The sequence below is a fragment of the Notechis scutatus genome, unplaced genomic scaffold, assembly GCF_049901735.1.
Source record: "Notechis scutatus isolate UNSWTSFEM ecotype Mainland unplaced genomic scaffold, rNotScu1.2 NSCUSCF24, whole genome shotgun sequence".
Taxonomy (NCBI): domain Eukaryota; kingdom Metazoa; phylum Chordata; class Lepidosauria; order Squamata; family Elapidae; genus Notechis; species Notechis scutatus.
This window is the reverse complement of record NW_028263149.1, coordinates 102,553-129,648: the sequence shown is the minus strand read 5'-3', so window position 1 is coordinate 129,648 and position 27,096 is coordinate 102,553. Positions and strand designations below refer to the sequence as shown.

The 27,096-nt window shown below is 47.5% G+C and overlaps 2 protein-coding genes across 2 annotated transcripts in view; both read right to left on the bottom strand.

Moving 5' to 3' along the window:
* Positions 1–27,096, bottom strand: part of LOC148128554 (vomeronasal type-2 receptor 26-like) — a 153,109-nt gene that overhangs the window by 91,095 nt on the left and 34,918 nt on the right. The gene's annotated exons all lie outside the window — the stretch shown is intronic.
* LOC148128558 (vomeronasal type-2 receptor 26-like) lies at positions 1,630–16,676 on the bottom strand. The gene is made up of 6 exons (XM_087948830.1): positions 16,303–16,676; positions 15,582–15,870; positions 13,816–14,605; positions 9,587–9,799; positions 5,227–5,353; positions 1,630–4,216 (listed from the first exon to the last, which is right to left on the bottom strand). The coding sequence occupies exons 3-6, from the start codon at positions 14,110–14,112 to the stop codon at positions 3,849–3,851; spliced, it is 1,005 nt and encodes a 334-aa protein (XP_087804956.1). The 5' UTR covers positions 14,113–14,605; positions 15,582–15,870; positions 16,303–16,676; the 3' UTR covers positions 1,630–3,848.

Here is a 27,096-nt window from a genome sequence, read left to right as displayed (position 1 = left end):
GATCTCGGAGCCCCGAGATGGCAGCTATATCGCAACGACGTAGCTCCGCCTTCTCCCAATTTAACCACAGAGACTCCTGTATATGATGTCTTCTAAAATATCCCTGTGTTTTAGTTCCCTTATACCATAAAAAGGCATGCCACCCCAACAACAAATCATGTCCTTCTAATGTCAACAATCTAGTATTTCTTAATGTTATCCATTCCTTAGCCCACATCAAGTTTGCAGCTTGGTAGTACAACTCCCAATTAGGCAAGCCAAAACCTCCTCTAATTCTAGCATCTTGCAAGAGTTTTAACTTTATTCTCGCTTTCTTACCTTGCCATATATATTTCAACACAATTTTATTTAAATCTTCAAAATAGTCCTTTCCAAGCCTAATTGGTATTGTTTGAAACAAGTATAAAATTCTGGGTAAAATATTAGTCTTCTGAAACCAGGGTTTGTGTCCTTCCTTCCTCTCCCTTTTTCTCTTTTCCCCTCCCCCTCCTTACCATGTATTTATCTATCCATTCATATATCTCATTCACTTTCTCCATTCTCCCCCTTTCTTTCTTATTCTTTATTTGTCCCTTCCTTCCATCTCTCCCTTTCTTTGTCTATCCCTTTTCTTCCTTTTGCTTCCTTTCTCTCTTTTCTTTCTTGTCTCTCTCTTCCTCTCTCATTCCCTCTTTTTGTCTCTTTCCCTCTCTTTCTCTCTCTCTTTCTCCCCTCTCTGTTTCTCTCTGTCTGTCTCTCTCTGCCTCTTTCCCTATCTTTCCCTCTCCCCCCACGAACTTTGTGTGTGTGTTTGTGTGTGTGTAAAAGAGAGGCATGGATAAGTCTGACCAGGTCTGGTCTCTTTAAGAACCTCCCCAACTATGAACTGGCCCTTTCAGGGGACACTCTTCCCCAAGCAGGACGAAGCTTCTCTCCCAATGGGACCAAAAGGACCTCCACCCAATCATGATTCAAATTCAGCTGAATTCAGGCCCTGGTCCAACAGAATTCCCTTGTTCTTTGCTAGTTTGGGCACAAGGAGCAAACAAACTTGAAGCTCTTAGTGACACATTCTCCAGCCCTTGTGGGATTCTCACCAGTTTGAAGGAGATACTCAAGCATAGATGGTTCACAAAATGGAGCAGTGCGAGAAGGTAAGGGTGACGGTGGGCGATAGCGAAGCGGCTGGGTCCCTATCCTCCCCCCCCTTCTCTGTGTATGTGTCTGTGAATGTGTTTGTGTCTCCCTCAAAGCTGTGGCTGGGCCAAGCCAAGAAGCTCTCCTTAGTGCTCTTCGCTACTTCTTTCATTTCTTCTTTTTCGAATCCAGACTGGCTGAACAATGATTGCCAGACCATGGTGGAAGCGTCTAAGCTCTTAGTGACACATTCCCCAGCCCTTGTGGGTTTCTCACCAGCTTGAAGGAGATACCAAACCATAGATGGTTCACAAAATGGAGCAGTGCGAGAAGATAAGGGTGACAGTAGGGGATAGTGAAGTGGCTGGGTCCCTATCTTCCCCTCTCTCTCCCCCCCCCACTTTGTGTGTGTGTGTGTGTGTGTGTGTGTGTGTGTGTGTGTATCTCAAAGCCACAGCTGGGCCAAGCCAGCAAGCTCTCCTTGGTGCTCTTCGCTAGGTTGGATGGCCTGGAGCGGCTGAGATCCCAGTGAGCATTGCTCCACAGGTTCACCTGATCTCCCACTTCTTTGGTGTTGGCTTTACGGAGCCATGGGGTGAGGACTGGGCTGACATGTGACAGCAGTGCCTTTAGCTGCACTCACTTGTAAGAGTCCAAATAATCTGGCAAAGACACCGGAGTCGCTCAGGTAGACTTCCCCCCTCCACAGTCCTCCTCCTGCAGAAAACGGCCATTCCCTGAGTTAAGAAGGCAAGGAGTTGCGCCTCGTCTCACCCAATTCCTAGGACTACCCCAAATGGTCCCAATTCGGCGCGGAGAGAGTGGCTCCCCTGGCAATCCCCCTTTCCCTCGATGCTCTGACTTCCCGTGGCCCACCAGCGGCCTGAACGCCAGGTCGGACCACTAGAAGGCCACTTCCCCGTTTCTCAGCAGTGCTCCTGTGCTGGCCACTGCAGGACCCTCCACCTCCTTTCCCAAATCATTCAAAATGACGAAGCCTGTTGCCGACATGGGTGCGACCGGATGGGTGTGGCAGGGCCATCCAGGGGTGATTGTTCGGGGACCAACAAAGGGGCTGCGATCAGGAGAGGGAAGGGATGGCAGGCAGATGAGCCATGCTCCCTGGTTGTCCCCCCACACCTATGTCCCCCACCGGCACGGCCCAGCAGCTGCGGTGAATCTCAGCTAAATTTCGCTGTACCGGAGGACAGGTGGAGAGGCTCGTGTTCTCCTGATGTTGGGAAAGCAAGAGAGTCTTTCCCTGCACAGCTAAAAGTTTTCAACTTCCCCTCCAATAGGGAAACGGGCAGCTCTGGGTGGCAGAGAAGCAGCCCGCTTGAATCCTGTTTCTCTCTGCCACCCGGAACTGTGCTGGGAAAGACTCTCTTGCTCTCCCAGCAGTAGGAGAACTCGAGCCTCTCCACATGTCTTCCAGTACAGCGAAATGTAGCTCAGGTCCCCACCAGTGTGCATCTCTCTCCCCCGCCTGGATTCACCGCAGCTGCTGGGCCTTATCTGCTGGGGGTTAGGGAGGAGGGTGGTGGCAGCAAAAGGCAAGTGGGCGGGGTAAAAGTGACCGGCAGTGGCAGGTTGATGACTGGGCTCCAGAGCTAGCAGAGCCTCCCTCACCCAGGGAGATTAGGCAGGGCCACAGCAGAAGGCATGCAGCAATGGCTAGCCTGGCAAGTGGGCAAAAGCAGGCTACAGGCAATGCTGTGCATGCACGATAAGGACTGACTGGGCGCAGAGGGGAGGGGCGGGAGAAGAGGGGCAGGGCCAGCCAGTGGTGCAATTTGCTGGTTCTCTGAACTGCGCAGAATCATAACAACCAGTTCTATAGAACTGGACAAAACCAGTAGAATCTCACCCCTGGTTCCATCTCTCCAGACTTTTCTATTTAATATAGTCCTTAATAATTTAATAAAACAATTTAATAAAATAAAAACATGGCATTTCACATCATTCCGGCATTTTTAGGGAGAGGATCAGGCAACCAGGCTGGTGTTTGGTTCCCACAGCTTCCTCCTGACCTCATTTCCTACTCATTCTCTCACATCCACCCACATGTTTAGCTGCTGTCAGTTGGAACAAGTACATCAATCATTTTTTATAAGGTGTCATGTTCAGTATCTGTTGCTGAACAGCTGAATTCCTCTCAATTTTACAGAGGTCTCTTTAGCAATATTTATTGAAAGGGGAGGGAACTACAAGAATTCCAGTCATTCAACAATTCCCCATTTTGAAACAGATATCATTTTCTTTGACTCCTGCATACTATCTAAATGGAAATCAAATAAAAGAAACATGAACAATTCTTCCACTATCATAATGATGCTATATCTCGTGTTTTTACATTTGTTCTGGCTGTGAGATGCTCCTTTGTGTTCAGGTCTGGCCTCAGAAGGATAATAAAGCACTTGGGGATGAAGATGCAGCCCAGCAGACCAGCACTGGAGGCCAGGATGGAGAAGACCTGCAAAGCCACCATGTGTTTCCCTTTGGTGCTGAGGTAGGTGGGCACAAAAGTCACCCAGACACTGCAGAAGACCAGCATGCTGAAGGTGATCAGCTTAGCTTCGTTGAAGGCCCCAGGCAGATTCCTTGCCAGGAAAGCCACTGTGAAGCAGATGGCAGCCAGGAAGCCCATGCAGCTGAGGGTGACGTAGAACATGACAACGGCCCCTTCGTTGCATTGCAGGATGATCTCTCCAGGCTGGGAGTGGAGGTCAGCGTCAGGGAAGGGGGGAGAAACTCCCAGCCAGACGGAGCAAATGAGAATTTGGACAGCAGAAGAAGACAGGATGATGGAGTTGGCCAAGCTCTCCCCCAACCATCTCTTCACTCGGTTTCCTGGTTTTGTCGCCAGGAAAGCCAGCACCACCGTGATGGTTTTGGCCAAGAGAGAAGAAACAGCAACCGAGAAGATGATGCTGAAAACCGTTTGTCGGAGAAGGCAGGTGGCTTTCCTTGGTTGACCAATGAAGAGAAGAAGACAAGAAGCAAAGCAGGAGGGAGACCAGGAGGATGTAGGAGAGGTCCCGGTTGTTGGCTTTGACAAGGGGAGTTTCTCGGTATTTGATGAAGATTATTAAAACAAGGCCTGTGGTTAGGAACAAGAATAGGGCAAAAGAGACCAGGATGATGCCCAGAAGTTCTTCATAAGACAGGAAGGTTACATCTTTGGGGATACATTGGACTCTTTCTTTATTTGGGTATTTATCATCTGGACACTTGGTGCATTTTTCTGTATCTGAGGGGGGGGGAAACCAACCGCATATTTCTTTGTCCTTTGCATTTCAAGATATATTGTACGTTCTTTGGCAACAAGTGATTATTGAGAGCATTTTCTGGGATGGATTTCTTAATATTTCCAGAGACAGAAAATAAGTGTATCACTTTTTTAAAAAATATAGTTACGATATATTTTTGATAGGCTATGAAATTGAGTGAAGGCTTAGGACTTGAAAGATTTCCTTTGTAATGTTCAGAATATTGATAGGAACCTGCATTACTAAAGGTAAATAATGAATCAATTAATCTTTCTAGAGAAACTTACCTGTCAGGGGGCAATTCTTGTTTACTTGCCTCAGAGGAGGCTGGTGGATCAAGTGACTGCTGCAAATAATCTGGAATGGCCATTGGAGCAGTGGTGATACGGGTGCAGCCAGATACAGGCATCACTATCCATGCCACCACATTGTGTATCTCGTATATCAACAATACCTTTTCTGTGTTTCTCAAAGGGAACCCATGTAGACTGCATTGCAGTCCTCCTTTCAGGTGGTGGACCTAAACCAATTCCTCACATTTTAAGGAACTCAGGTATTCCTAGAGAAGTAAATGTGGAAGGAAGGACACATCCAAGCTAAAAAGAAGAAATATTTTCTCTGGAAGTAGTAAAACTTGCCCAATCTGCCACAGCCACCTCTCTCTATCCAGCCCTTCCTTCACAGTCTTTTTGTTCTTCTATTTAGATAAGAAACGGGGCATCTTGGAAATAAAGAAAAAACCAATTAACCTTAAAAGTGTGTTTTAATTCACACTTTCATGACAATGCTCTGGATGGATCCAGTTCCATCAGGCCTCCCATTTTCCTCTGGTGTCACCCACCTTTCTGAGTGGAGAAGGTCCCCTCCGGACAAGGAACACAGTCGTAGCAGCAAACTGGCTCTCCTTCTTGAGCCCTCTTGACAAATCCAGGATGACAACTTTCCACACATTCAGATTGAGGAAAGGACTGAGCAGGAAAAAAACAAGATTGCCAAAGAAAATGTGTTAGGACTCTCCATCCATGGAAAATGGAGGTAAAAATGGATATTAGACAAGATATTAGATATTAGCCTCTGGTCTTCACTTCAGTAAAGACAAAATCTCTCACTATTTCCAAATGGTTGGAGATATAACTTCTGGAAGATTCTTCCTTTAGTTCCTCTCTTTTGCTTTTGGCATCTCACATTGCCAAAAAAAGAGGACTTTATTAAATAGAAAATTCTGGAGAGATGGAACCAGTGGTGGGATTCTACTGGTTCTGTCCAGTTCTATAGAACCGGTTGTTATGATTCTGTGTCAGTTCGGGAACCGGCAACTCGCAACACTGGCAGACCACGCCCCTCTCTTCCCGCCCCTCCCCTCTGTGCCCAATCAGTCCTTATCGCGCATGCGTGGCATCGCCTGCAGCCTGCTTTTGCCCACTCGCCAACCCAGCCATTGCTGCATGCCTTCCGCTGTGGCCTTGCCTGGTCTCCCTGGGTGAGTGAGTCTTTGCAAGCTCCGGGGCCCAGTCGCCTATCTGCCACTGCCGGTCACCTTTACCCCCCGTCCAACTTGCCTTTTGCTGCCACCACCCGCCGCCCTCACCCCCAGCAGGGAAGGCCCAGGAGCTGCGGTGAATCCAGGTGGGGGGCGAGATGCAGACTGGGGACCTGAGCTACATTTCGCTGTACTGGAAGACATGTGTACAGGCTCGTGTTCTCCTACTGCTGGGAGAGCAAGAGAGTCTTTCCCAGCACAGGTCCGGGCGGCAGAGAGAAACAGGATTCAAGTGGGCTGCTTCTCTGCCGCCCAGAGCTGCCTGTTTCCCTATTGGAGGGGAAGTTGCAAACTTTTCGTTGTGCCGGGAAAGACTCTCTTGTTTTCCCAGCAGCAGGAGACCATGAGCCTCTCCACATGGGATTAGCTGGGATTCACACAGCTGCTGGACCCTGCTGGCGGTGAGGCAGAGATGTGGGGGAGGGAGACCAGGGAGCATGGCCCATTGGCCTACCATCCCTTCCCTCTCCCACCCACAGCCCCTTTGTTGGACCCAGAATTATCACCCCTGGTTGGCCCTGCCACGCCCACCCAATTGCACCCATGTAGGCAACAGGCGTTGTCATTTCGAAGTTGAGGGAGAATTTGGGGAAGGAGGTGAAGGGTCCTTCAGTGGCTGGTACAGGAGCGCCATTGAGAAGCAGGGAAGTGGCCTTCTAGTGGTCCAACCTGGTGTTCAGGATGGAGGCGGGCCACAGGAAGTCAGACCACCAAGGGAAAGGGGGATTGCCAGGTGGAGCTGCCCTCTCCTAGAAGAATTGGGACCATTGGGGTAGTCCTAGAAATTGGGTGAGTCGAGCCACAGCTCCTTGCCTTCTTAGCTCAGGGAACAACCTTTTTGTGTGGGAAGGGGACTGCGGAGGAGGGAGGTCTACCTGAGTGACTCCTCTGGTGTCTTTGCCGGATTATTTGGACACATACAAGCGAGCACAGTTAAAGGCACTGCTGTTGCATGTGAGCTCAGGCCTCAATCCGTGGCTCCGTAAAGCCAACACCAAAGAAGTGGTCAATCAGGTGAACCTGTGGTGCAATGCTCACTCGGATCTCGGCTGATCCAGGCTGTTCGACCTCAAAGCCCCTTGGGAGCCGCCATTCCCAGGCTTCTCCTCACCGGTGCTTGGTCGCCCCCTCTTCACCTTGCTGAAGCGGCTGGCCCTGCCCCTCACCCTCCCCTCCCTCGCCTGCCCTGAGAAGGTGAGGGTGATGGTGGGGGATAGCGAAGCGGCCAGGTCCCTATCTTCCCGATTCTCTCTCCCACTCTGTGTGTGTGTGTGTGTGTGTGTCCCTGAAAGCGGCGGCATGGCCAAGCCAGCAAGCTCTCCTTGGCACTCTTCACTACTTCTTTCATTTCTTCTTTTTGGAATCCAGACTAGCTGAACAACGATTGCCAGACTGCAGTGGAAGCGTCCCTTCAGGCGACACTTCTCTTCCTCCTCGTCCTCCTCCTCTCGCAACCAGTGGTTGTGGCAGGGCCGGGAGGGTGCACGTGCATGGGGAGATGCTCCTCAAGCAAATGCCAAAGCACAGCAAAACCGGGTACGGAGCGGGTGACTGCTCACTTGAGGAATGAGTGTCTCCCCAAACAACTGCACTCTCCTGATCCATCCACAGCTGCCGGGTGCGAGAGGAGGAGGAAGAGGAGGAGGAGGAGGGTTGCCCGAATGGACGCTTCCACCGCGGTCTGGCAATCGTTGTTCAGCCAGTCTGGATTTGAAAAAGAAGAAATGAAAGAAGTAGCGAAGAGCACTAAGGAGAGCTTGCTGGCTTGAGGGAGACACACACACACATTCACAGATATACACACACACACACACAGAGTGGGGGGGAGAGAGGAGAAGATAGGGACGCGGCCACTTCACTATCCCCCACCGTCACCCTTACCTTCTTCTAAACCATCTATGGTTTAGTATCTCCTTCAAACTGGTGAGAAGCCCACAAGGGCTGGGGAATGTGTCATTAAGAGCTCCAGGTTTGTTTGCTCCTTGTGCCCAAACTAGCAAAGAAAAAAAAGGGAATTCTGTTGAGCAGTGCCTGAATTCAGATGAATTTGAATCATGATTGGGTGGAGGTCCTTTTGGTCCCATTGGGAGAGAAGCTTCGTCCTGCTTGGGGAAAAATGTCCCCTGAAAGGGCTGGTTCATAGTTGGGGAGGTTCTTAAAGAGAGAAGACCTGGTCAGACTTATCCATGCCTCTCTTTTACACACACACACACACACACACACACACACACACAAAGGGGGGAGAGGGGAAGACAGAGAAAGAGGCAGAATGAGAGAGAGATACAGAGAGATACAGAGAGGGGAGAAAGAGAGAGAAAAGAGAGGGAATGAGAGAGGAAGAGAGAGACAAGAAAGAAAACAGAAAGAAAAAGAATAAAAAGAGAAAGGAAGCAAAAGGAAGAAAAGGGATAGACAAAGAAAGGGAGAGATGGAAAGAGGGGACAAAGAAAGAAAAAGAAAGGAAGAGACACAGGGAGGAAAAACTGAATGAAATATATGAATGGATAGATAAATACATGGAAGGAGGGAGGGAGAGAGAGAGAAAAAAGGAGAGGAAGGAAGGACACAAACCCTGGCTTCAGAAGACTCTTTGAAGAAGCACAGCAATCTAGGGCTGGCCTGCAAGAGTTCTTGGAGGTCATCTAGTCCAACCCCCTTCTCCAGCAGGAGATCCTTACAGAATCAAAGAATAGCAGGGTTAGAAGTGTGTGTGTGTTTGTGTGTTTATGGTTGTCAAATCTCCAAAAACCGTTCAAGGAGCTCTGGGGAGATCAGTCATAAATTAGAACAATTGCTAAGCAACTGGCCATTAAGCGAGGACCAATTGTATTTGGTTTGCCAGTCACATGGCCACCAGGCCATGCCCATCTGGTCACGTGACCACCAAGCCACGCCCATAAATTAAGCCACGCCCACAGAACCGGTTGTTACAAAATTTGAATCCCATCCCTGGATGGAACTGAGAAAAGATTTCAGCATTAAGTGATAACCAGCCGGTTCCTTCTCATGACCCCATTAACACGCATTTCTCCCCTCTTCTTACACCCATAATTTTAAGGTGTGATATCAGAACAATCTTGATAATTTCAGGTGAACTGAAAGCCTTGGAGCTGCTTCCTAGGAGCAGAAGGCCCATTGCTCCGTCCCAGGGAGGGTGAAAGGGAGGCATGGAGAGCTCTGGCCAGGTCCGGCCCCTTAAGAGCCTCCCAGATTATGGAGCTGCCCCTTCAGGGGACACTTTTCCCCAAGCAGGATGAGAGGAAGCTTCTTTCCCCCAATGGGGCCAAAAGGACCTCCGTCCACTCACGATTCAATCCCATCCGATACAGTCCAAGCCTGGATTCAGGCCCCGGTCAGCAGAATTGCCGCCTTCGTTGCTCTTCTGGGCACAAGGAGCAAACAACCAGAAGCTACTAGCGACCACATTTTCCAGCCCTTGTGGGTTTCTCACCCGTTTGATGGAGACCCTTAATTGTACGTGGTCCACAAAATGGAACAATATTGAAGCCTCCCAAGCAGCCTAAGGGAAAAAATCCGGTTTCTACTGCCCAGATTCAATTCTCAGTGAAGGTCAACCACCTTTGGGGAATAGCATCAGCCCTCTTGAAATGGGACCTCAGGCTTTGGAAAACAGAGGAAAGACAGCAAAACTTTCTCCTACCTTGTTGAGCACCTTTAGCCATGAAAGAGCATCTTGCCTGATAGAAAGTATGTTTCTTTTAAAATACGCCACAATCTCTTCCCTGGGATCATCCCTGGAAAGAACCAAGAAGCCCGAAATGTACAGATCTGCTGCTACCTCTCCATTTGGGTCCATGTAGAGTTTACGATTTGAAATATTGACAAACTCATTCTTCTCCAGGAAAAGATGGAACTAGAATGGGAACAATTTTAAAAGCAGAAAATTTTGTTTCTTATCCCAGACACTTTTTCACATTTGAATCTTTGCCTAATTTACAGACATGCTTCATTAGGAAAATAGGTGTTACCACAAGTGAACGAAAAAAGTTCACAAAAATTTGTCTATCATATTTTGACAATATAGATTTTGACAAAACATAATTGAACAACAGAAAAAAGGAGATTTATGAACTCCCTGAAAGCAACAGGTTGGTTATCAGAAACACGGATTTCTGAAGAAGAAAATTGTCAGGGTAATCCTCTCCCAGGAAGCCCAGACAGGAAACCTGAGCTAGGCCCACTTCGCTGTAATGCTACACTGACAGGATTTGGGGAGTCAGAAAGTACAAATCTCCCACCGACCCTTTTTTTTATGCAGCTGTAGGTGTCCTCCTCTTATCTGCTTCTTCCCCAGGCAGAATCTCTCCTCCACCCCCCAAAAGTCATTCCCTCCTATCACTGCCCTTTCTAAATGGGTTGTGGGAAAGGGGGGGATATAACTTATGTGCTCTATGCAAGTCATCCTCATATATTATTTCATTTCCCAAATACATTATGGAAATACTGCTGATATAACTCGATCTCAGGAAAGAGTAATAAACAATTTTGTGATGTGATCAGAAACCCAGTTAAGTGAGGGGTGGATGGTATGATAATTAAGTGGATAAAAACTGGTTTTAAAATGGTACTCAAATAATCTTTAGTTTTTTTTAATCTTTGTCATAAAAGTGGGAAAATATAACATTATAAAATGAATCAATTTTTCTATGTTGTCATTAATATAATAGGTTTGATAAATCACTATTATACAAGATTTATAACAATTCTCAGGCAAATATATTTTTATGTTATTTAAACATTAACTTTCTAGAAAAATATTTATGATTTCCTCCTAGAAACAACTGTATGACTCAAAAGCAGTAGAAAAATATCTGGGTTTTAGGATTTGATAAATTATAGTGTCTCATATAAGAACATTAATGATGCACTGGATGAAGGATTGTACCAAGCTTGATAAGTATATAAGGGAGCCAGTTTGCTCTACTGATTAAGCCTCCGAAGTAGAAAGCAAGAGGGTGTGAGTTCAAGTCCCGCCTTGGTCATGAAGCAGGGTGGGGGATTTGGGGCCAGTCTCTCAACCCAACTCAACTCACAGGGTTGTTGTTTTGGGGAAAATGAACACACAACTACTCAGCCCCCGTGGCTTCTGCAGGGAAGGGCTTTTAATGATGGGGGATGAGTTAGTGCACTTAGTGAACTCAAATAAGGCCTCAAAGATCTGGAAATCCAACAAGATGGGGCTGCTCTTCCCAAGAATGTTTATTTGAGCAGCCTTTAGAGCAACGAGATATTTATATCGAATAACCCTGCCAAAAGTCCAAAGGGAATTAACCTCCGAGAGCTGCAACGGAGTTCCCAGAGCCGTTTCAGGGGGCCGATACAAAGAAAGGGCGCCTGAGCTGAGACTGGGGCCCTGTGGACAAGGGGCCACTTGAAATGCAGCTCACGCAGAGGTGGTATTCAACCGGTTCTCACCGGCTCAGGTGAACCGGTGGTGACCCCTGGTTGGCCACACACCCAAACCGGGTCGCCTGCTTGTCCCAGTCGCTCTCCTAGCTTTCCCTACCACGTGGTGGCTGTGGCGCAGATCGGGCAGATGTCCCAGGGCTATTGCACATGCGCACTGTGTTTATCGCCGCTACTCATGCAGTGCACATGTGCAGCAGCCCTGAGACATCAGCCTGCCCGCCCTCCCTCCCGGAGCACGTTTTCTTCCTTCTTCTGGTGGATGCGCCTTTTCCAGCCCGGCCCAGCCAGCCAGCAGGTAGGTGGGCGGATGTCCTGGGGCTTCTCGCCACCCTTGTCGCGATATGCCTGCAGGAGCCCCTCGAGCCGCCGTTCCCAGGCTTCTACTCTCCCGTGCTTGGTCGACGCCTCTTCACCTTGCCTGAAGTGGCTTGCCCTGCCCCTCACCCTCCCCTCCTTCGCCTGGCCTGAGAAGGGAAAGGGGACGGTGGGGGATAGCGAAGAGGCCGGGTCCCTATCTTCCCCTCTCTCTTCTCCACTCTGTGTGTGTGTGTGTGTGTGAGAGAGAGAGAGAGAGAGAGAGAGAAAGAAAGAAAGAGAGAGAGAGAGGAGAAAAAAGAAAAGAAAGAAAGAAAGAATGATAGAAAAAAGAAAAGAAAGAGAGATAGAAAGAGAGAAAGAAAGAGAGGGAGATTGGAGAAAGTGAATGAGATATATGGATGGATAGATAAATACAATGAAGGAGGGAGGGAGGAAAAAAAGGAGAGGAAGGAAGGACACAAACCCTGGCTTCAGAAGATTCTTTGAAGCAGCACAGCAATCTAGAGCTGGCATGCAATGAATCTCGGAGGTCATCTAGTCCAACCCTCTGCTCCAGCAGGAGATCCTTACAGAATCAAAGAATAGCAGGGTTAGAAAGCTCTGTGTGTGTGTGTGTGTGTGTGTGTGTGTGGTTGTCAAAACTCCAAAAACAGGACAAGTAGTTCTGGGGAGATCAGTCATAAATTAGAACACTTGCTAAGCAGCCGGCCATTAAGCGAGGACCAATTGTATTTGGTTTGCCAGTCACATGGCCACCAAGCCAAGCCCACTCAGTCACATGGCCACCAAGCCATGCCCATCTGGTCATGTGACCACCAAGCCACGCCCACAAATTAAAGCCATGCCCACAGAACCAGTAGTAAAAAAAATTGAATCCCACCAGTGAGTTCACAGCCTGCTATGCGGCATCTCCTATCAGGACTCAGGGATTCACTTTGTGACGCCTCTCCTAATAAAATATCCAGGAAACACATAACTCTTTTATGTGCAACTGCAGTTATCAGATCAGTAGGAAGGAGTTTCTCTGAATGGGGCCAAATTCTGTTCTGCTGTAATGCAAAATTATGTATTTATTTATTTAGGACATTTATATTGCCACATATTCGCACATGACTCAGCATTAGGCAGACTCTAACTGCCCATTGACTGTCATTTATTTTTATTTTTCTTCATTATTATTATTATTTATTGTAATGCTGGTCTCTGACTGTACTAAAAGTGGACTGGATGAAGGAGGAAGCTGTGTTGTTGGAGACATTTGCCATCTTGAGTTATTTGTAAATAAATACATGTTTATGAAAACAATCCCAAAATCGTACTTGACTGCAACCTGAAACTGAGTCTTGAGAGAAGACGAGGAGGAGATTATGAGAGCAGCTTCTCCAACTTGCAAAATCTCTCAGTTGGACAAGGGAGGATTCAACACTCTTCCAATGACTGCAAGAGGTGTTGGGAGTTAAAACCCTTCTCATTCCTAGGAAAATAAAATATTTTAGGATATACTAAAAAGACACAATACATTTCCCTAAAAGAAAAGTAGAAACTCAGAGAGGCTGAAACTCAGCCCCCCCTTGCTAATGGACCATTACTCTGGCCTAGGCCACTCTATTTTACATAACAAAGATCTACTCCAAGTAAGGCTATATAGGAATTGCCCAAAGCCCTTTCATTACATCACCATCATCCAGCCAGGCTCAACCAAGCCTGGGACTCAGGACAGCCTATAGAGTTGGCCCTACATGGCCCCATGGGAGTCTGACAACCGATCAGAATACAAGCTCAAATTCAAATCCCAACAGAGGGCATCAAACAGTTGCACTCTCAGCATCTCAGCCCTTCTTTCCTCAACCAAGGCATGTGCTCCTGTCTACCATTAAACCATCTTCCAAGCACTCACCATGTTTCCAGCATCTTTCTTCCCCATTTGGAACTGAACCCGGAAGGAGATTTCTTCCAACAGAGGCTAGACAGAAACTTCAGATCTGCTCCCTGTTATTCCGGAGCGTCAGACAGGAGCAATTAGATGGTGCAAATCTCTTGACCTTTTGCAGCACAAGAAGGTTGAGATGTTCCCCTCCTTCTCCTTTGGGTTCCTTCTCCAAAGGATCTCAGATGAATGGATCCCTATCGGGACCCCCATACCTGCCATGGCTGCAGCCTCGGAGCCTCCAACCTCTTTTCTCCCTCCTTCCTTCCCTTCCTCGATCTGGAGAAATAGGTGGCATTCATGACCTGGGCCAAAGTCTGAATGATACTGTAGCGATGACGGTCATTTATGATCCGTTTCCTGTTCCTTTTCTCCTGGGTCTCCAGCGGGGCTTTCTGGGTGCATCTTCTGCGGCCTTTGACAGAAAAGATGTGCTTGGAAAGGGAACAGTGGAAATAATGATCTTGAAACGGATCTTCCACAAAGAAATAGGGTTCAAAGGCAGCATCCATTAGCCTTTTTTTTATTCAGATAACCAAAATTCAAAATACTATGGATATATTTGAGAAAACTGGGCTTTTTTGCATACTCTGCAAAATTTGTGAGGATCCAGACTTCCCCTTCAATGGGTCCTGGCAAATGCATAAATGTTTCATGGAAAAAAAAATTCTGTTCCAGATGGTAATAAATTCTATGAAATGAACAAAGACATTGACTTGTCTCCACTTAGAAAGGGCCTCCCTGAGGGATGCTGTATGTCCAGTTGTTGTGAATTGTTGTGATATAACCACACAAATTCCATTCCTGACAAGCATCGGAGGGAAAGTCCTCATGAAATTATCCCTTTTCTGTGTCTGAAGCAAAGAGACCAATCAGGGTCCATCTGAAATAGAGGAGCAGTTGGATGATTGCTGGGTATTGGAATCCTTCTTTGGGGAGCAATGGGTGGAAAAAGGGGAATCTCCTTTTATCACTCAGAGCCTCTGAAGGAATTCTAGCAGTGATCTGAAAAAGTAATGAAGAATGCTGTGTTATAATGTGGTCCAGATCAACTCCAAAATATTAGTTATTGAGAAACCCAATTTTGTTCTGATGAATATATTAGAATAGTTTGTTCCTTAGTCACGGTTTAAAATATTTAAGAGAGAATATTAACAAGATTGTATATAAAAATGGAATGCAAAATCATATTAAACAAAAAAAACAAAAAAAAATGCAATGTAAATTTCTGTGTCACCCATACAATTCCAACAATTATATTCAAATTAGCAGATGTTAGATAAAATGTCTGGATCTAAGATATAGGGCTGTATTATATGCTATTTTTGAGTACTAAAACCTCTTTCTCAGCTTCTTTTTCCCAAATTCTTTGTGAAGCAATTTTTCAGCTTCTTCTCTAGATGTACAAGAGACTAAGAGACCACAACTGCTAACAGAAATTGACAGTTGTACAATCCAATAAGTGTTTAATTGAATTTTTGTCTGTGTTGGGACTATGTCTGTTTCATCACTTTAATTTTAACCCAATAATTATATACCTTGAATTTATACAAAGCAGAAATTGTGTAAATTAACAACTTATATCTGAGGGCAGGAGCTGAACTCCTTTTATCCATCCCAAAGATACTCTTCAGATCCTGTAGTCTGAATATTTTTTATACATACACAGGACTATTGCCAACTTGATTCCAATTGGATAAGGCAGATATTATTGATATGTGAAAATGAACATGCTAATGGAGGACCTCAAAACCTGGATAGTTTTTCAATAGTAGAATATTCAGTAGAATATCCTCTAGGGACCTTATGGCTCTTCAGGCCTTTAATGGTGAACTTGAAGATGAACATAATAGACTAAAACATGGTTTGTATGTTCCCTAATATTCTTAAAAACAGCTCTTGAATTCTATGAAGATATTGGATCTGTTGTTCATCCCCACCACCCCACTCACCTTACTAGATAGAGAAAACACACACAAACCTGTGGGACTTTGTAGGTGCCTCCTAATGTTGACATCTGGATGGAGATGTCCCTGGCAACTTGAACAATCAGAGCCAGGAGGTTCTCCTTCCTCCCACAGCCGTAGTTGGGGACATTGGCTTCTCCAGTGGAAAGAATGTCCAGCAAGACATCTGAAGTGCGGAAGGTGCTCATATGGTTGTCATGGATGTAGTAACCAAGTGTGAGATTGTGCAGAAGCTGGGAATTCTTGCTGACCATTTGAATACCAAAAATTGACATTAGGGTATTTGTTAGAGCAGAACTCTTCCTATTGAAAAACAATATTCATGTTATTATATTCAATAGCAACAACAAATGTTTTTAAAATATATAATCCGTCACAAACCTACTAAGCCTTAGGCCAACATTGATCCAAATCCAATGATCAATTATGCAAATGAGAGATGCAACTACAATTGTTTCAGTCACTACTTAAACAAAGGTCATTATTCAAGTGATGAACTCAGGAATGAACTGAGAAAGGAAAATCATCTGGATTTCATTCAGGTTTTTTAAAAACTCCATCTTTGGATTTTACTCTCTTCCACAAAGTAAGGCAAAAAAGGGAAGCCATGGAAATCAAAATCATTCAGGAAATTAGACAGGTCCTGAGGTACAAAAATAAGTGAAATAAGAAGAAAAGGAGAGTGTTAGAATTGCACATGGAGGGAGTGCAACTCCATCACCCTGCATGACTTACGAAGAAGAAGGTATAGGAGGGCTATTGAAGGGCAACATTATAGGCGACACATATGTTTCAGATTTGAACACACCAATGAGATGGTCTCCAGGCCTGTAAAAGCTCCATGGATTGTACCCATCCTGGTGCTCCAAACTCAATGGGCATTTCCTTCTCAGCTTCACACAGACTGATGGAGACACCAGCAGCAGAAGAAGCAGAAGCAGAAGGTCCATCATTCATGGCATTAATCAATCCACTTCCTGTTTCTAACACAAACAACAGGAACAGTTGGAAAAATAAAAAGACTCTGAGAAGTGCCAGTGGCTTTCGTGATCTAAATAGAGAAACACTCAGTTTCATCTGCAAAGGAGAGAAAGGTGCAATCAAGAGCAGAGCCTGCACCTGTCCCAAAACTTGGTCCCAGAGAGCTTCACCCAAGGAATTTATCCTTTTCTGATACAAGATCCCTTGCATGTGGGCTTCAATCTGATGTCTACATCAAAGTCAAAAACTGGAGATATAGCATCACAGGTCTCAAAGGCCCAGATGGTCATAATTACAATGAGAAGCAACTTCTCCTCGTGGGATCCTGGACTTTTTCTGGGCTCCATCTGCAGAGGAGAGGCTGGAATAAAACATGTTAGTAAAAATTACAGATATACCCCTGGGATCATTGTTCTGTTTCGGTTGTGGTCCTTCCTTCCTGTCAGGGCAAGTCCAGAAAGTGATGCTGGGGAAGAGAATTCAGCACCCAGGGAATTGACTTCTGCTGTCCTTCAACGTGGCCTCTTGTCTCCAGAGATTGCTGGGGAAGGTCACCCAGAGCTATGGAGTTTGGTGACACTTCAAGTTAATACCATTTAACTGTAGTGTTGTCTGTCTTCTAATGACAATCGGCACCCTTGATCTCTGCCCAACGTTAAGAGTAGACCCTGTTTGGAATTCTGTTTAATGTCATAATCCCATATATTGATCTTAATTTCAGCCAGTTTTAAAATTGTTTGTGCCTGAAGTGAAATTTCATTTCCCATCTTTTCCAGCAATATTAATTTTGAGATAAAAGCTCATTAAGAAGCAGGAAAGTGACAACTTGTGGACTAGATCATTGGGTAAATAGGGAGAAAATTATAGAATGGATGGAATTTTTTATTTTTATTTTCTTGTTATTCCTGTGTTATCTTACCATGTTCCTATAATACACCAAGATTCTTTATATATTGATTTTTCTTTTTTAAATAAAGAATGGACTGTAAGTTCTGCAGGTGCGATCTATCCATCCCTGTCTTTCTTTCTTTCTTTCTTTCTTTCTTTCTTTCTTTCTTTCTTTCTTTCTTTCTTTCTTTCTTTCTTTCTTTCTTTCTTTCTTTCTTTCTTTCTTTCTTCTATCTATTTCTCTATCTATCTATCTATCTATCTATCTATCTATCTATCTATCTATCTATCTATCTATCTATCTATCTATCTATCTATCTATCCATCCATCCATCCATCCATCCATCCATCCATTACACATCTCTCTCTCTCTCTCTCTCATCTACCATGTTTCTCACAAAATAAGGCTGGGCCTTATTTTTTTGGACCCTGAAAAACGGCCATCCAAGGTTTCTCACAGGCCCTGAGGAGGCTCCACTTGGACTTCTGGTTTCTCTCAGGGGGCTGTGTGTTGTGTGAACAGGGTCCTCGCCAGAAGAAAAGGGCCCCCAATGGAGGTAGTCCTTGACTTATGACCACAACTGAGCCCAACATTTATGTTAAGTGAGACATCCATCAAGTGAGTTTTGCCCCATTTGATGGCCTTTCTTTCCACAGTCATTAAGTGAATCATTGTAGTTGATAAGTTTGGAACCCGGTCATTAAGTGAATTTGGCTTCCCCATTGACTTTGCTTGTCAGAAGGTCGTATAAGGGGATCACAATGGCCCTGGGATGCTGGTACCATCATAAACATGAAACTGTGGCCAATTCTGAATTCTGATCTCTGCATTTGATGCTGCAAAGGTCATTAATTGTGAAAAACGGTCCTAAGTCCCATTTCTCAGTGCAGTTGTAACTTGGATCGGTCACTAAATGAACGGTTGGAAGTCGAGGCCTGCCTGTGTATCTCCTTTTGATCAGCTTCTCTCCCAGGAATTCATTTTCTTCTGAGTTCCCATCATCCACTGACTCTTCAGCCAACAGGTTCAACTTCCGGAAACAAACCATGGTTAAGAGGTGCAGGTGTGAATGCAGCCACTGGGGAAGAGACCGGGTTCAGTGGGTCGTGTGGATCCCCGGGAGTCAGTTGGGTGGGGTGGGGTTCAATCATGGGGGCCTGAGTTCCAGTGCTGCCTGGGGAGCCAAGCCAGCTAGGACGCTCTGGGCCAGTCGCTCTCTCGGAGGCCTGGGGAAGAGGCAATGGCAACCGCTTCTGAGCAGCCTGGCCAAGATCTCTGGGCCGGCTTCCCTGGGGGCTTCCGGACAACCTTCCTGCCCAGCTGGCCAAGGCTGAGGGGCCTCTCTGGGCCTGGCTTCCTCCTTGCCGGTCAAGCAACCTCCAATGGCCTGGATTCGGGCGGGTTTGGCAGGGGATGTGCTGTGAGGAGGGGGCACAGAGGGGTCCTGCAGTGTCAGGGGGTCTCCCCTTCCTAGTGAGGGCAGGGAGGGAGGGGGCTGGGGGAGAGGGAGGCAGGGGAGCCCCACCCCATCTGGTCTGGGAAGCTCAGGTGCTGTTGGAATCATTGCAGTTTATGCTGTTGGAACCCAGTCTTTAAGTGAATGTGGCTTCCCATTGACTTTGCTTGTCAGAAGGTCGTAAAGGGGATCACAATGGCACAAAAGCCTGCCCCTGAGGGAGGGGCCCTCCTAGGGGCTAGTGGGATGCAGTGGGGAGGGGAGGTCAGCCTGGGCGCCTGCTGCCAATTTCCCCTGGGGCAACCAGGTGCTTCTTCCTCCTCCTCCTCTGGGAAGTGGAGTGCCCCATGGAGGGGCTCCCTCGGGCCTTGATGGGCAGGTGGGGGAACTTCTGCATGGGGGCCAAGGGCAGGGGGCAACAAATGGGGGAGGGATCCCCAGGTTGCATCTCTTGCCAGGATCCGAGTCTGGTCATAGTTCAAAAAAAGGGTTCCCAGGATGAGATGGATCTTTGAGGATGTTTTGAACTTTCTTAAGGCAGCGGAAGCTATAAAGCTCTTCCAAAGACGGGAGAGGGCAACCAACGACCTTCTGGGCAATGACATTCACCCTCTGGAGTGCTGTCCTATCTGCCCTGGTGCAATTGGCAGACCCTACAGAGGTGCAGTCAGTTAAAATGCTCTCTATGGTGCAGCGGTAGAAGGTCACCAGCAGTTTTCCTTTCAGTGGTTGTTTCCTGAGAAGCCTCAGGTAGTATAATCTCTGCTGGGCCCTTTTGACCAGGGCTGCAATGTGAGCACCCAGGTCAGGTCCTCTTTTAGGGTAACAGCCAGAAATTTAAAACTGGCCACTTGCTCCACTCGGTCTCCATTGATAAACAAGGGCTGGAGGTGTGATCTGTTCCTTCTATAGTCCACTATAAGCTCCTTGGTCTTATCGGTGTTGAGGACCAAATTATTGTCTCCACACCACGAAAGCATCTGGCCTGTACTGTCCAGACAGTATATAGTTAATTGGGAATTGGTATAGTTAATTGGGAATTGGGAGCTGTCCCCTTAAGGGATTGTCTCATGGTAAATGTAGTTCATGCCATGTGGTCACATCTGTAATCCTGATTGGTCACCGAATTGACCCTTGGTTGGGTTGGGGGAGTTGCCTTTACTCTTGTTTGGACCCCAGCAATGTGCTGGAGTCTCACCCTTTGCTCCATCATTACGGGATGAAGATCACTATACTTTCACACTATGAAGTCAGCTATGCAAAGATTTGGACATTAGATGAATCTCAACATAACTGTGAGTTATACCTTATGAATGCCATGTGATTCAATAAAGAAACTTTGTATGGAAGCCTTTGTAGAGTTTGCCTGACTGTCTTTATATTCAGCCAGCAATTTAAAGACAGAACAGGGTCCATGAGCCCCAGCACCACCCAGTTCCTTAGACTTTCCCCCCTGAGCCCCGTCTTTCCTGCCCCTCCCTCCTTCCCTGAGTCTGACGGGAGGGGGGCCCACTTGGGGCCAGAGAGAAAGCGGCTCCTCTGCTGACCAACAGGCCCAGCCAGGATGCCTGGAACGGTCTGGATGGAGGCAGGAGGGAAACCCCCTCGGGGTCCCCCGAGTCCCAGCAGAGGGGAAGAAATTGGTGGGAGGGTCAGAGAGACCCCCAAAGGAGGTGGACGGGTCTCTCCCCCTTGTCTTTCCATGGGAACTCAGACTCCCCTGAGGATTGTTTGAAGTCACCCATGGAGCTTTTCTTTTGAAGGCAGGATTAGAATGGAAGGAAAGGAAATAAATAGGAGGAGGAAAGGAAAAGGAAGAAGAAAAGGAAGACGGGAAGGAAGTGAAGTCAATAGATGAGGAAGGGAGGAGGAAAAGGAATAGGAAAGGAAAGGAAAGGGAAAGAAGGGAAGGGAAGGAGGATCCCAGAAGGAACCAGCAGGGTTGCACAAAGACCCCGATAACCTGAAAGAAGACAAGAGAGACAAATATCAAAGGCAAAATCAGGGAGACGCAACTAAAGCAGAGCCCCCATTTTTCGGGAAACCAGGAAATTGGAGGCTCCGAATGAAGAAAGCCAAACGCTGAAAGGAGGAAAAAAAGATTTCTTTCCAAAAGAACGGGGGGGCTGGGGGGGCAGCAAGGACGGTCGGGGCAGCCTGGATCTCCCTGGGGAGAAGCACTTCAGGGGTGGCAGAGCAGCGGGGGGAGCCTCCCTGGGGAGGGGGAGGGGGCCCACCCTCTCTTGGGGAGGGGGGTCAAGTGTCACCCCCTACCCCCAACCGTTTCCCTGCCAAGAGCTCCCAATTCCCCCCCCAAAATGCTCTGAAAGGACCCCCGGCCTTCTCTGCCCCCCCAGTCTCTCCTCCGGGGGTGGCAGGGCTGAGCAGCCAGGAGGGGCAGCCAAGGGACCCTCCGCTCCTGCCTTTCGCCCTGGCTGTGGGGATGAGGGGCCCCGTGGCTGCCCCCACCTCCCCCCCAGAGTCGGGCCCTTCTTCATCCCGCCAACCACAGGTGGCAACCCCGGAGGAGGCGAGGGAGCCTCGGGGGCAGAGAGAGAGGAGAGAAGCCACTCTGGCTGGAGAGACCTGCCTTGCAATGGGGTTCAGGTGGGGTGGATTCCTCCCCGTCCGACCTCCGCGGGTTTCAGTCACCTGGAACCGCCCCGCCTGAGGGACAGGAGGACCCCCACCCCCTCCCCCACACCACAAAGCCTCTGTGTCCAGGCCTGCGAGGCCATCCAGATGATCCCCCGGGGCCCAGAAGCCACTGCCCACCGCTTGGAAGGCCGGGGACAGGACGGGGCCGGGATACCTGCAGGAGCCCCCCCTCCTCTCTGAGGGTCCCTCCCTGGGCGCCCCACTGAGCCAGAGGGGGGGCTGCCTCCAGGTCCCCTCCCTCCAGGACCGCCATCTGGGCAAATCGCCTGGCACCCCTTTTCCAGAGCAGCCCCGTCGCTGAGGAAGAGGCTCCCCTGGGGGATTCAGTAGCCTCCCCCGTCCCCCCTATTATTTAGGGAATTGTGTTTGTGGCTTTTTGTGGCTTTTCCACACAGCAAAACATTTACTATAGAATCCATTATAAGACATGCTGGAGGCTATGAACTTGCATGGATTTTAAAAATTATTTTATTCCTTTGTCGTACATCAAGTTCCACTTCTACAGCAACAGTGCAATGTCTGTGTTGGGTCTTTTTTAAAAATATCCATCATATTTTACACCCTGATTATGACTGTTATTCTCCTCATTGTACAACGGAGCCTCTTTGGAAGAGACTAAGATGGGGCGCCGTCATTATAACCGTTGTTCTCCTCGTTCTACCACAGACCCAAAGGAACAAGGACCGCTGTGGTTGGATGCAACGCTCAAAAGAAAAGGCGCCTTTTGACTTCCGGTTTGCAAGGCTGCGGCGGCGGCAGGAATCCGCGATGGTGCGCGGTTCCTGCTGCGCTTGCCGCTGGAGTACCCCCGATCCAGCTGGATTTGGGGGTTAATAGTAAGCCCGTAGAGGTGACTGAAGATAGGGGAGACCCAGCAGGGGTCTGGGGAAATCGCAATCCCCCTCCTCAGCTGGCTTTACTCCCTTTTCCAAAAGTGGTAGAGCGGCGGTAAGCAATGGCCGCCACAAAGAAGCTTTCATCCGGACAAGAAAGTGCAGGAGGAAGCTGAGAAAGTGAAAGTTTTTGGCTGAACTGGGATAACAAATAACACCTAAACACCCTGGAAACTTAACTTCATTAAAAATACATTGTTCCCAAAGAAGATCGTAAAAAGCGGCGGAAGAAAGTTTAAAAGGGAAAGTTTGTTTTCTCTCACTCTCCTTCCCTACGGAAATAGCAGGTGGAAATTGGAAAAACCCGTTTTGGCATCAAGGTAATTAAATTTGAAAATCAAAGCCAAGGGGACATTAAAGATTTCTGAACATTGGAATTAAAAAAAAATTATTATTATTTTTGCTATAAGTGGGAAGGGAGAGGTACAGAATTAATATTAAGACTTTGCTGGAGGAGGCTGCTTGGAGCTTATAAAATCACAGTTGAATTGTAATAAGACTTCTAAAAGATATACTTTGGAACTTTACAATTGAACTGTACCCCAGGAAGAGAAAGTTTAAAAAGAAGAAAGTGCTAAATGAAACAGCTTGTGTTTATTTGGATTGCTTGGTGACTTTGGGACTTTTTGAAATTATTATTTGAAAGATTAAAAACTTTTGGGTTGTCTAAAAAAGTTTTCACAATGGCATTATCTGTTGAAGAACTGAAAATGGAATTTAAAAAGCTAAAAGAAGAGGAACAAGAAGGGAAGGGCTCTTCTGGAACTGTTTTTCATTTCTTAGAAATGGCCATTTCTACCTATCAGAAATTACAAGATCAAGAAGGCTGGGATGAAGAAGAAGAAGCCATCTTTAATGAACAAACAACTTTAGTTGGGGAAGAAAAGGGAAAGAGGGGAAAGAGAATAGAGAATTTAAGACTTAAAAAAACAACCAAAAAAGGGAAAAATAAGGTGAAAAATCAATACAATATCAGGAAGCAACGGAAAAGAGAAATACAGAAGAGAGTGGAAACTAAGAGGGTGGAGATCAAGAGATGGGGTGGTAAAAAGACTAGATCGGAGAAGAGAGGAAGAGAAAAAGGGAAGAGAAGTTATAAAGGTTTGAAACAAGGTGTAAAGAAACAGGATTTTTTCAGAGATAATGGGTAAAAATATAACTACAAAAGAGATTCTGCAAAAGTGCATAAGACTGTATTGTTGTATTTTTATTTGAAACAATGTTAGAAAACTGGATCATTATATGATTTAATAAAATATTAAAGGGAATGTGTAAAATGCTTAAGATTTAATGATAGAGTTTAATTTGCTATGGATTATTGTTTTAATTATATTATAAACTTATTATTTTTCTATTTTAAAATGTAGTATGTAGCTTTAGAATGTGCTAAGCAGAATCAGAATGAAAATTATATATTATTTTAAGTGTTAAATTTAGGGGAAAGATATAAAGGCATCATACTTCAATCGGTGATTACAGGAGAAATATTGTGTTAATGAGAAAAGAAGAATAGATAATTGAAACAGAACGGACAAAAGATATAACATAATGATTTAAATTGAGATGAAATAAATAAAATAGAATTAAGAGAGTGAAAAGAGGGGAGAAGCCATATAGAAAATACAGAATGGTAAATAAGATATGAAATGGTATATAAAGTGAGCATGAACTTGATTTATGTCTGTACCAAAAGATGTAACCCGGGACCAAGCCGCTTTCCAAAAAGAAGTTTTATGTTTTCGTGTTTTGTGTTTTGCTTGTGTATGTTTGTTTATTGAAAATTAATAAAATTTCTTTAAAAGAAAAAAAGAAAAGGCGCCTTTTACCCAGACAGGCGCTGAGAAAGAGTGCGGGGGAGGGCTGAGAGCTCCGGCTCCCCTCAGAGAGGAGCGGTGAGGGGTCTTGGCGGGGGGGAGGAGGGGAATGAGGATTTTGGGGTCCCTGGAGGGGGTGGCTGGTCCGGGCCAAGGAAGCGAGGCAGGCAAGGAGAAGGGGGAGAGCTGGGCTGTCTGTCAGGGAGGGGAGCTGGGGGGGCGCTGCCATTTGCGGGGGGGTCGGGGGAGGAAAATGCTTGGGGGAGCAGGGGGGCCTTGAAGAAAGGGCGGGAACAAGGGGGAACGTGGCAGGGCGGGGGGGGGGGGCAAAGCACCGCTGAAAGGCCGGAGAGGAGCCGCCGGAGGGAGCGAGCCAAAGGGGCACTGTTCTCTTCGACGGCTCGGCTGGCAGTGCGCCTGGAGCCCCCCCTCCCGCCTTCTCCAAATCCTTTCCCTTCGCGCTGCCTGACGGTGCCAGAAGTCCGCTAGCTCCGAGGCCTCTGCCGCCCCCTACTGGAGTCCCGCTGGAGTGCTGCCTCGCCCTTCCCACAGGGGGCACTCTTCCTCCCCATCTTCCAAGGGGAATCCGGGGTTGCTGGGAAGGGAGAGTGGGAGAGGGAGGGAGGGAGAGACCGAGAAAAAAAGAAAATAGATTGAGCAACCTGTGAGTTAGCCAAGTCTTGGTGCAGGGCTTTAACGCCTCACAAAAGGGAAGAAGGGAGACCAGCATTTTCCAAAGTTGGAAGTTGAAGATGAAGGGACTTCCTCCCATTCCTCCTCAAGTCTGAAAAACCCGGATGCAGACCAGCCCCTCTCCACGTCCTGCCTCCATTTTGGGGAAGAACAAAGACCCCTGAAGAGACCCTCAGTCATTGGCTAGCTTGCAGAATGCAGGAACCCTGGTTTCTTATGGCCATCAGAAGTGAAACAACCTCTCCGCCAGGCCCCCTCCCTCCCTGCCCTCACTAGGGAGAGGGCAGAGCCCCTGCAGACCCCCTGGCACTGCAGGACCCCTGTGTGCCCCCTCCTCACAGCACAGCCCCCTGCCAAACCCTCTCCGAATCCAGCCCATTGGAGGCTGCTTGACCAGCGAGGAAGAAGCCAGGCCCAGAGAGGCCCCTCAGCCTCGCCCAGCTGGGCAGGAAGGTTGCCCGGAAGCCCCCAGGGGAAGCTGCTCAGAAGCAGTTGCCAATGCCTCTTTCCCAGGGCTCTGAGAGAGCGGCTGGTCCAGAGCCTCCTAGCTGGCTTGGCACCCCAGGCAGGACTGGAACTCAGGGCCCCCTGGGATTGGACTACCACCCCACCCGACTGACTCTTGTGAGATCCACACGACCCACTGAACCCGGTCTCTTCCCCAGTGGCTACATTCAAACCTGCACCTTTTAACCATGATGACACAAAGGGGCGTGGCCCAAAGGCAACCCAGTCAGATAATCAGTAGGAGTCCCTTTATTAGCTCCAACTTTGCCCCCAATGTCGTGGTTACCTTCTGGGCTGGAGGAAAACTCTCCCAGGAACAGCCTTTGGCTGCAGAGAATCAAGACCAAAACGTGGTCAACAAACACTGTAACTAGAAGTCCAATCAAGGCAAGAGGAGGTCATTAGTTCGGCAGGGCAGGAGAAGGAATTCCAGACTTGAAGGCATGCCTTGAATGTGGTCGCGGCGGCTTTGCTCTAATTTCCCAATGTGCTACCGTATTCGAGGCACCGGTTTCGGAGTAGTGCAACAGTCAATGGGGTGAGCCTGTGGGGCCGGCACCTCAAACACCCCCCTGCCATCTCTTAGTGGCAGGAGGATGCTGCAACGGCCATAAGGGTCATAAGTCACTTGGTTCAGTGCCGCTGTAGCTTTTCATGGTTGTAAGTCGAGGGCTGCCTCTTTCATGAAACGATTGGTCCCTCTGGATCTAAACAAAAGCTCCCTTCCTCCACCTGAATGAATTCACCTCAAGAAAAGTGGGGAACCTCTTGCACCGTCTCCAAGATTTTAGGGCCTCCCCAGATGAGCGTTAAATCCCATCCTGAACTCTGGATCGCTTTTGCTTGCTTGTACTTGCCCAGCCAACTGGGGCTGGAGACCGTGTGGCTCCAGGTGTTTCTCTGGATACACCTCAGGTTCCTTCGCCCTCTCGCTTTCTTCCCCTCCTCAGTTAAGGTGGCTGACATGCTGGAAAGCGAAACACGGTCCCTGGCAGGTTCATCTCAACGGAAAAGGACTTTTCCCGCAACCATTTTACCTCTAACACAGGAGACTTGTAGATCTTCTGAGAATGGGATGAAAAGAGAGAGTCTGCTTTACAAGAGTGGAACCTCCCACTCCAACGTTGTCCTCTCTGTAGCCTGGTGACTTGTCTTGGGAACGGGGAAGACTCCTCTGGATGCCATTTTGAGAGGGTGCCCACAGCAGATCCCCTCCCCCAGATTCAAATGGGCCCCTAGCCTCAAAAGGTTGCCTCAATCGGGGTCTCCCTTTCCTCGCCTTCCTTCTGATGTGCGACTCACATGGAGCTTTGCTTTTTCTGTCTCCCAAGTGCAAAGAGCTGATGAGCCCAGTGAAGAAGTCCCTGAAGCATCTGAATGAGCCAGAAAAAAAGCCATTAGAGAGGAAGAGCAGCTGGAGCAAAGTCGGAGTTGCCTGCTTAAGGTAGGAGACCACATGGCTGAATGTTTGAAAATATACCCTGAACAGGAAGAAGAATGGAGACGGTGATTTGCCTGCCCACCAATTCTGCAATCTCTCTTGTCAGCCTTCAAAATCTTTTCTACTGCTTTGCATCTTTTGGCTGCCATAAGTAACGGGGGGAGGGGATATGTCTGGGAAGAGAGCTGGAGGTGTTA